At 39.8% G+C, this 9,444-nt stretch overlaps 1 protein-coding gene across 1 annotated transcript in view; it reads right to left on the bottom strand.

Annotated features, from left to right (window-relative positions):
• Positions 1-77: 77 nt before the first annotated feature.
• LOC139822999 (probable glutamate receptor) overlaps positions 78-9,444 on the bottom strand; it is a 37,944-nt gene continuing 28,577 nt past the window's right edge. The window contains exons 2-8 of the mRNA XM_071795262.1: positions 4,586-4,807; positions 4,434-4,528; positions 3,336-3,473; positions 2,466-2,695; positions 1,973-2,193; positions 861-1,126; positions 78-486 (exon numbers count right to left, since the gene is read on the bottom strand). Of these exons, the coding sequence (XP_071651363.1) occupies positions 78-486; positions 861-1,126; positions 1,973-2,193; positions 2,466-2,695; positions 3,336-3,473; positions 4,434-4,528; positions 4,586-4,807 (1,581 nt within the window). The remainder of the gene's footprint in view (positions 487-860; positions 1,127-1,972; positions 2,194-2,465; positions 2,696-3,335; positions 3,474-4,433; positions 4,529-4,585; positions 4,808-9,444) is intronic.

Genomic DNA, 9,444 nt, shown 5'->3' with positions numbered 1-9,444 from the left:
TTGAAAGCGCGGAGATAATATTGATTTCGACATTCTTGGATATCTTATACATTTATAGCCGCAAATGTTAATTATATTCACCATCGGTTAATTCGTACTGTGACGTTCCGAAGAAATTTTGGATTCTTTATACTTTCCGATAACAATATCGAGTTGAATTTCCGATGCCATTTGCGTCGCGATCTTATTTTGTAACTCTTCGTTATGTTAAAATTGTTATCACCTGTTCCCAGTAATATCGAATTAGAAATGTTCTTCTTGAATTTCCGCGTGTGTTGTAGTTTATACCAGATGTTTTCCAAAATGCAGATGAATACGCTGATAATCATCGTCGTGAAGAAGAACATGTTAGTTAAACGAACGTGCATGTATTCCACCGGTTGGAAACTGTTCGATTGACGATAATTGGATTCACTATAAATTCGTTGTGAGATCCACTTCTTCTCAAGATAATTCATTATCCCAACCGAACGCATACGCATCAAGCTGTACGAAAATCGCAAATATTTCTCAATTAAATTAAGAATAAAACAGAGGAGAATCGTATGATTAATAGATTGGAACTTAGGATTTTATTCCGAGCATATTTTGCATATTTTTATGTTCCGACTATAACACAAGCTCTTATTATATATGAATAATAAATTAATGGTAAGTATTAATTAAACAATTTTAACATAAATGGCCAATAAGTCCTTAAATTTGAATAAATGAATTAATGTTTTTTCTAAAATATTATCAATTGACATCATTTTGACATGCAAATGGAGTTTTTATTTTAATTTAGTCAATTAAGTAAACAAGTCAAGCTATAATCGAGCACGTGCATCGCGACTGAAGTTAACAAAAGCGATACTTACTAACTATCAATGAGTTTACGGTGTCGCGCCGCTCTGGCGTGCAGAAACGTCAGTTTCAGACTCCAGTAATCGTCAGGCAGTTGTACGATGTCACACTCGTGCTGAACTTTGCGATAAATCGGTAGAAATATGGCCGGTGCCTCCAAGTAGGCGAAACCGCGACGGCACAATTTCGACGCGAGAGCCTCGGTGTCACTCATGTCGGGACAGTGACGATTCAATAAATTTTTCCACTTGGCCTGAAGCTCGCTTTCCGGCAATCCATCCTGTTTTATATTGTTTTAATTATTATTTTATTTTATTCCCTCCACACGTGATATTTCTCTTATTTTACTCAAGTTCAATCGAATATCGAACCGTGACGTCGCGGTTGATACAACGATAGCATCATACTACGAGCAATCTTCGAACCTAAAGCAAGAGCGATTTGAAAGAAAGAGATAAAAAAAAGAACCCCTTTACCGATCATCGCCAAATTCAATACCAACCTTCCTTGAATGATACTCTATCGATTAAAAAAAAAACAACCCAATATCTCAATATTTGCGGAAATTAGAGCAACCACAACATCAAATCTGCACATACACACACACATACGGACATTTTTTTTTAATGCAATATTTCGACGTTTTAGAACACTCTGAACATATTAGCATCAAAAACTCAAAAAACAATCTTTTCTTTAGTTTCTTCTACCCCTATTTCATATATAATTCATTTAAATTTGGTTGACTAGACCCAACTTTATACGCAATCAAAGGTTCATATACGAAATTTATGAAAACAAAGGTTCCTCTATGAAGAAGCAAAAAGATAGTCGGATGTTCATACACAGTATTCGAATTATCTTCAACTACTATCGTCCGCTGAGCCTTCTGATCATTTTGGATTTTCTAAACTGCATCCCGAGGCTATCATTCGGCACATTTTCTTGTATTAGACATCTCGTACATTAAAATAGATTAATAACATAAATCGAAAAATATTGTTACTTTTGTCTCAGTTTGAATATGAGAAAGCGTATTTTCCAGGATTTTAAGAGAGCATATTTCCTAACTGAAACCGCAGCGGTTTGCGTTGTATTTATACATTTTCTTTGTTTCTATTTTTACCACGGTAAAGTGGACATATGCGGTGCTGTCGTTCCTAATACAAAGCGAGTGCGTCCTTTTCTTCGCCACGTCTTCGAGATTAGTCAGGGAAACGGAGTTTCCTTTATTCGCCAGGCAAGAAGCGAGATTGCTGCTGAATCCGCATGTCATCAACATTCCCATCACCAGGGAGGACAAGATTATTAATCGGAGCGACATGCTTTTCGGTATTTTCTGAAATCCTGTGAATAACAAATCATTAATATCTTTCAAACTTTCTTCTACGCCGAAACTTTCTTCTGTCTTCGTATACAATGCAAAGTAAAATTATCCGCGTAAAGACAAAGAACTGCAAGAGTATCACAAAAATCAATCTCAAAAAAAAAAAAATTATTGTGTATCTTACACGTTATTTTTTATATTGCAATATTTTTATCACATTATATGAGGTGTCTTATCTTTTATCTCGTTGTTTTTTATCTTATCCATTTGTTTCGCATTTCATATGCGTTACCTTGACCAAAACCCAAAACGTGAAGAAGATTGAAAGACAGCGAGGACAGCTCGTCATCGCATTCCTCGTAGTGAACTTGCACGAGCTTTTTTACACGATATACTCCCACGATGCTACATGCGATACATACGATGGTTATAGAAAACGCCAGCCATAAGTCGCGGCTGAAGGTATTGATGTACCACCACTTTGTGTCAATCGCACCGTCCGATCGAACAAATAGAGCGTATCTGAAGATGGGAAATATAATTTGCAACAGCAATAAATAAAAAACGACTTGATCCAATCATCACCGTATCCAATTAGAAATTTGAAAAGTCATAGTTCTCGAAAATTTAACCAAAGACAGATGCGAACGGAACTTGTTCTCTTTTTTTAAATGTAACGAGATCGCGTTGGATTCTACCTCGCGATATAGTGTTTCAATCGCAATTGTACATATACCCATCGCGCACGCTTGCCGCGTGCGCGATAAAGAAGTTTCCTCCCGATAACGATCGATCGGAAGACTTATCTTCGTGCTCCCCTTCCGCTTCTTTCCTCCCCCGCGGAACAACCGGCACCCACGCACCGGCGGAGAGAAATTGCGAAAGCGAAATCGGAAAGTTATTAGCCGAGATACAATCTCGCGGGAGTGTATATATCCCGATAGGCCGGTGCCTAACCGGAACGGGTTAATGACCGGCGTTAAAACCACACCAGCTGAAAGAAAAAGCTTTCATCGAGCGCGCGCGCGGGCGAGCGAAAGCCCGCGATAAGGAGCTACACGTCGCCTCTCACGCGCGCTCCTGGAGGAGTGCGCGCTGCGTTAAAAAAAGGGGGGGAGGGACGAAAGGGGGTTAATATGCAAATAACAGGAGTTCGACTTACGAGTTGGTCGTGAACGGCACGCTGTAGGCGTAATGGGTCGTGGCGTACATATGCATCGCCGTGGGGCTCAGCAGTGCGTGAGTATCTCCATTCATCAGCGTCGCGTTGATCGACCGTCCCGCTCTTCGGTAAATCGTCCTGCATTTTCGTCGAAAAGACGCCTTTATTACGGTGCCGCGCAACTCGCACGTCCAACACACCCCCGGCCCCCCTCGCTCGCCGTCTACGCCGGCCGCCACCGCCACCACCGTCGTCGCCGCCGCCGCCACAGAGGCTACGTATCCCTTGTCCCTCTCCCTACCCCATTGCCCATCTACCCATCCTGATACTATACTTATACCTGTCTAGACGAATGAATCATGCGAGTATTTTGACCCACACCGGCGCGGCGGCGTGGGTGTGGGTGGTACGCGGAAAATTGGGCAGGTTCTACGTATACGGCTTCGTCACACGTATACCCCTTTGAAGAAGCGTCGCCATGAAAATTGTTCGTGTAAATAGCCAGTCAGGACGGGTATTACGGCCGCCGCTCCACGGCCGTGGCACGACGGCTGGCGAGAAGGGAGGAAGTAGTTCGCTCTGCTGGCGTTTAGAGTTAATTTTGCGCGCGGAGTCCCGCATCGAGAAACGTAGGTATCTGACTCTCAATGACTATCAGGAATCTATATTTATACGGGAACCCCGCCGAAATACTTTGCAAATCCGCTGCCAAGGTTACTTGCATCGACTGTAAATCACCCTGCACTCTGAATCAGCGAAGCGGGAAGGTCTATACTTCTCCCTGCTGTCAACGCGCATTAAATCGGAAAAATATTTAAAATAAAACTATAGAATCATGAAAAATAATATCAACAATAATTAAGTGGAATACGACAGTATGCTGAGGCTAATATGCTAGCTATATAGGGCAATGAATTGTACACAAATTCACACTAATAACATTATTAGACAACCAAGATCCAGTTCTGACTGTTTAACACGGCGTTTCTCTTAAAAATATATTATATACCATTCGATCCTTTGAGGGAAATAATTCTAAATACTTGGAACAATGGTACTTTCCTTGTCGATGCATTTTGGCACGCAGGAAATACTAACTTGAACTTTAAAGTTTCTTCCAAGATCGTCCAAATGTCTCCTACGATTCCTGTGACCTCTTTCTTGTGTAGGTTTACGATGACAAATGGATAGATCTAAAAGTAATTAGTTCGATCTTATAAAAAATCGCGTTAAAAGAAATCGGTACTCACGAGATCCGTGGCGACGACGAGGGTCTTGCCGCGCAAATCGTTTATTGCGTTAACGCTGCAGAAAGCGGTGTTGTTCGACTTTAGCGCCTCGAGCTGCTCGAATTCCCCCGTGATCGCGTTCCAAAGCGAAACGTGCCCCGGTCTTTTCTGTAATATCCGGTATTCCGCTTTGTTCCGTAGAAGTCTGATGCACATCTCCGCTGCGACGCATGGAAGTATCATCTGCAACGGTCGTTATATGCGATCGTCACGACTGGAACGGATGACAAGATCGAATGGTGACACTCGTGAAATAGTAATTTAAAAATAAATTGTTGAAATTAAAATAGCGGGAAAGAGAACGAGATATCCATTCACTACACCGATAGCAAGAGATATTTCTTCATGGCGACTCCAGTACTTCGCTCCCAAATATTTCTGGCGAACGCTTCCAGTTCTACTGCGCGAATGGGATGGAAATTGTTCACGTGAGTTCGCCTTTTGTCGTGTGAATGTAGAATAATAATTGACAAGTTTGACGTGAGAGGCGAGAAGCTTTTGTTGTGACTGTGCTACGTCAATTATCGATACCGTAAGCATGAAGAAAAATCAATGTGCCATGTATATACGCATGTGGAATTACACGGCTTGTATACAGACGAAAAAGAAGTGTCGAATTAAGACTTATACATACTCTTATATACACAGGAATCTATAATCTTGAAAGAAGATATATATTGCGTTAAACAAAGAAAACTTGCTTGAATAAAGTCATTTTTATACAGTTCAACCAAGAACAAAAAGTTGAAATAAGAAATTGACATTCTTATAAGAAGATTATGTAAGTTTTAATTTAAAACTTTTTTTCTGGGCATACAGACCAGGAATTATGCCTTTTTAGGTTTATTATGATTACATTTACTATAATATGCTGTTATTCGGGGCTAATCCCTTGATATTGTCCTTGCGATGGATTGTCACAAAAGATTGTCAGATCTTCGAGTTATTTCTGGCAAATTCGCACGCGTAACTGGGAAGGAACGTAATCCCAATAACTTTATTTCGATGAAGAAAAATTAAGCAATTATTAAGTGCAATTATACGATAAATAGGATACAATAAATAGGAGATGTGAGATAATATACATCAATTTTTTACTCAATCGAAAAAATAAATCCAATAATTTAGGAGCATGACAATAAATGTTCAAATTTATATTTATTATGTAAATATTATACGTCACTTTTCATCATCAAGAAAAGAGAGAGATTATAAACTAACGCCGCGACTGAGGAAGACTTCAATGCTTGGCGAACGCTGTAACGCAAATAATAGAGTAAATAAGTTTCTTCAAATAATGCGAACAATATTTTTGTTTTTTTCATATTTTTTATTGTTGCCTATTATTAGATATTTTAAATCTAGTAAATGTACTTTTAATTTCGATTTGCTGATAAATAGAAAGCTAATTTTTCCTTGTCAAATATCTTACATAAAAGACCATTATTTGTCATAAATTTTTAATTCTTATAAAAAATGTCGTTACAATTAAACTTTAATTAATTATATTGCTGTATTTTTGCTTCTCAACACGAACTTGTATTGAGAAGCAAAAATTTGTTACGTAACTCAACTACTGAGCGTGTTGAATCACACTACTTATAAATAGTCTTGTTTGCACAATAATTAAGATATCATGCGGTTTAATTTGTAATTTTATATGCGAGAAAGAAAAAGTTATTTTGCATGAGTCAGTATAAGACGACATTTTTATGATCGAGTAACTTATCGCATAAAAATTCTCACTTTGTGTACTTGTTTATGTGTATTTGTAGCAGATCTGAAGATTATTAATTCATGTAATGCACGTTATTAACTTGTTTTTAACTCTCCCTCTCGTCAATATTGTAATATATCGAGAAATTACCAGCTAATCAAACATGATGGCCAAAGTTTCAGTTCTGATTAATCAATATCAGAATGTCAACAAATTAATAAACGGCGATACGCGAGTCAGGCCGCGGTACGTGGTGCGCAAGTAAAGAAATTAATAGTCACAGAAGTAACGAATTACAATGTACATAATATCTGTACGTATGTATATTTTCAATATCTTTCTCTCCAATATTTTAAAGGAGATTTGAGAAGAATTTAGAAATATATGGAATATTAATATATTAGTTGTTGCGCGTTGTTGTATGAAGGTATGCGTGTGTGTGTATAGGTGAATAATGTCCGTTTCTTGGCCTACTGCTGAAGCGGACTAGGCTCAAATATTTGAGTTTAGGTTGTGAGTTTAACGTGCAAATAATGGGTTTAGTCGTTTAGGGTTAAAAAAATTTAAGAGAGTACGGAATAATGAATTAACAGTTGCACGCGTTGAGTTAAAAAGTTGGTATATAAGTGTGTCTAAGGTATATTGTAAACTAAGTCCATTTCTTGGCTTTTTGTAGCTGAAATTAAATAAATCTATCTAATATCTTTCTCTCCACGTCTTACATACGTTTAGCTATCATAGAAAGAGAACGTGTATTAGTTTATCATGTTCCTTCAAAAGATTAAGAAGCTAAAGAGGGGGAAGACATATACGGATGGTATCGATAACGGCGATCTGATGGAGTCTCTCGTCAAAAAAAGGAGAATCACGCGATCGCAAAGATCAAAGCGAGATATCTTCGCCGAAGGTATAAGCAATTCCGTTCCCGATCTCTCTCCCCGCGAGGATGCAAATTATTGTAATTGATTCCAGAGAAGAAGCGATGGGAAAAGAAGTAGGCGAGATATGGAGATTGGAGTGTGTGATCAGGCGCCTATAAAATTTTATTGAACGACATAATGCACCTCTCCAGTAGTGCAGTTACAATGCAGGGGAGTGACCCGTCGTTCAACTTTAACCGGATATGATGAAAGAGTCCGTCGCCGATCAAGGTACTCATTACTTCACTAGCGATCGAATGCGTTTTACCGGACACAGGCACAGATATCGCGGAGATTTCGATGAGCCGAGTGTTGTTCGCTATATTCACCTTCCGGCGGTCGCCATACGCGCGCACAGATCTCACGGTTTTAACCGAGAGATCAATCATTTTACCGTTAAATGCGTGCCCTGAGCTCCCTTTGTATTCTCTCTCTCCCCAATTGTTCGATTGGTCAGACAACGTTTATCGTTGACAACGAACTTACATCTTCCGACGTGTTTTAGGATATACATTTAAACTGCTCCTATCTCTTCAAAAGCACGAAAAGGCCTTTCAGGGAGTTCTTCCTGGAGGGAAGGAGGTTTATTTTTTATCGTCAAGATGCTCAAAATATGTTTCCTCCCCCCCCCCGCCCCCCGCCTTTGCAATGTAAAAATCTGTCTTACTCAATAGCGCGGTTTGGACGATACGAGACGATTCGCTGGTTCGTTCCCCCAATGCAATCGGCGCGCGGCGGCGCCGCGCCTATCCGAAATCTCCGCCGGTTTCGCTCGCGGCCGCGCGGCGGAGATTTGTATACGGAATGCGAAAAGATCGAGAGCGTTTAGAATACAGGACCACGGTGCATCTTCGATTTGCGCGCATTTGAGATTTGAATCCTTTTGAGATCCCATTTGGATTTCAAATGCCCGGTGGACCCGCGGGCCCCGGTCGCGCGGCTATCTCGCATTCACCGGGCCCGATCTTCCCCCGATTGCCCCCTGCTTCCCCTCCCGCCGCGCCATCATATTGGCGCTATCGTGCATCGACGACGTGTGGGGCCCCTCGTCGAATCGATCGGCGTGCTCCCGCGACGTGTGCCCTCGATTTCGGGATAGTCATGAAAAGATTCGATCGATTGATCTCCGCACGGTCAAGATCCGTGCACAAATTGCACATATCGGCGCGACGTGTGCAACCGACGGCGAATTTAAAAGTTTTATATAGCACGAGAGGGGGAGAAAGAGAGAGAGAGAAATAGAAGGAGAGAAAAAAAGATAAGAGCGATGCATACCATCTTTTGCCGTTCGGTCGTGCGCGTGGCTTAAAAACGGAACAAAAAAAATTTCGTAGCCGGATCTGTTACGTGTTGCACAAGTGCTATCGTAGAATTTTACTCTGGAAAAAATAAAGACGGTTATAACTCATTTTGGGGTTATAACTCATCACGATTATAAGTAATCAAATTATTTGGATATCGTATCCCTAATAAACATTTTGCTTAGTGCCCCTTAAGAGAAAATTATCTTTGGATAACTGAATATCGACAGAACTAATTGAGAGAATTGACTAGTGTATATAACTTAAAAATCTTTGAAATAGATAGAATATAGCTAATTACGATTTTTCGTTATATACGCGTAATCGTGGGCCCCAAAGTGAGTTATATTTTTCCCAGAGTAGGATTACTAATATTTTCGAGACTCTTTTTCTAGAAAGTTCACTAACAAATATAATGACTAATTTTAGATTTTTAGTATATTAGATTTTTTATTACGCTGTTCATTTTTTTTTTATTTAATTCTTATTTTCCTTTCTAAAAATTTCATATTTCTGTTTCAAATGCGTCGCGCTATTTGATTATGATTAAGAAAGACCCGGCCTTCTAATTACATAAGCGAAGATCCGTTTTGAACTCACAATCAGTATTTGTGACGAATGCATCTTCGACTTATTGTTAGCGCAATCTTGCTCGCTGTAATCTTGCTTGTATCGTCGCTTGAATAAGGCTTGGACAAGAAGACAATGTTCTACCGTCTCAACACTTTAAAATATTACATTGCGTCTCGCACAGAGCGCGATCGTTTCTCGTTTAGCGGCGTGACACGAACAATACATAAAACATTTCTGTGCGGCTAGCGACCGACAGGGAACGCACTTTCGCATTTTTTTTTTCACTTTCATGCTCCTTGTTATTCTGAT

The sequence above is a fragment of the Temnothorax longispinosus genome, chromosome 12 (assembly GCF_030848805.1).
Source record: "Temnothorax longispinosus isolate EJ_2023e chromosome 12, Tlon_JGU_v1, whole genome shotgun sequence".
Classification (NCBI taxonomy): Eukaryota; Metazoa; Arthropoda; class Insecta; order Hymenoptera; family Formicidae; genus Temnothorax; species Temnothorax longispinosus.
This window is presented reverse-complemented; position numbering and strand designations above follow the sequence as displayed.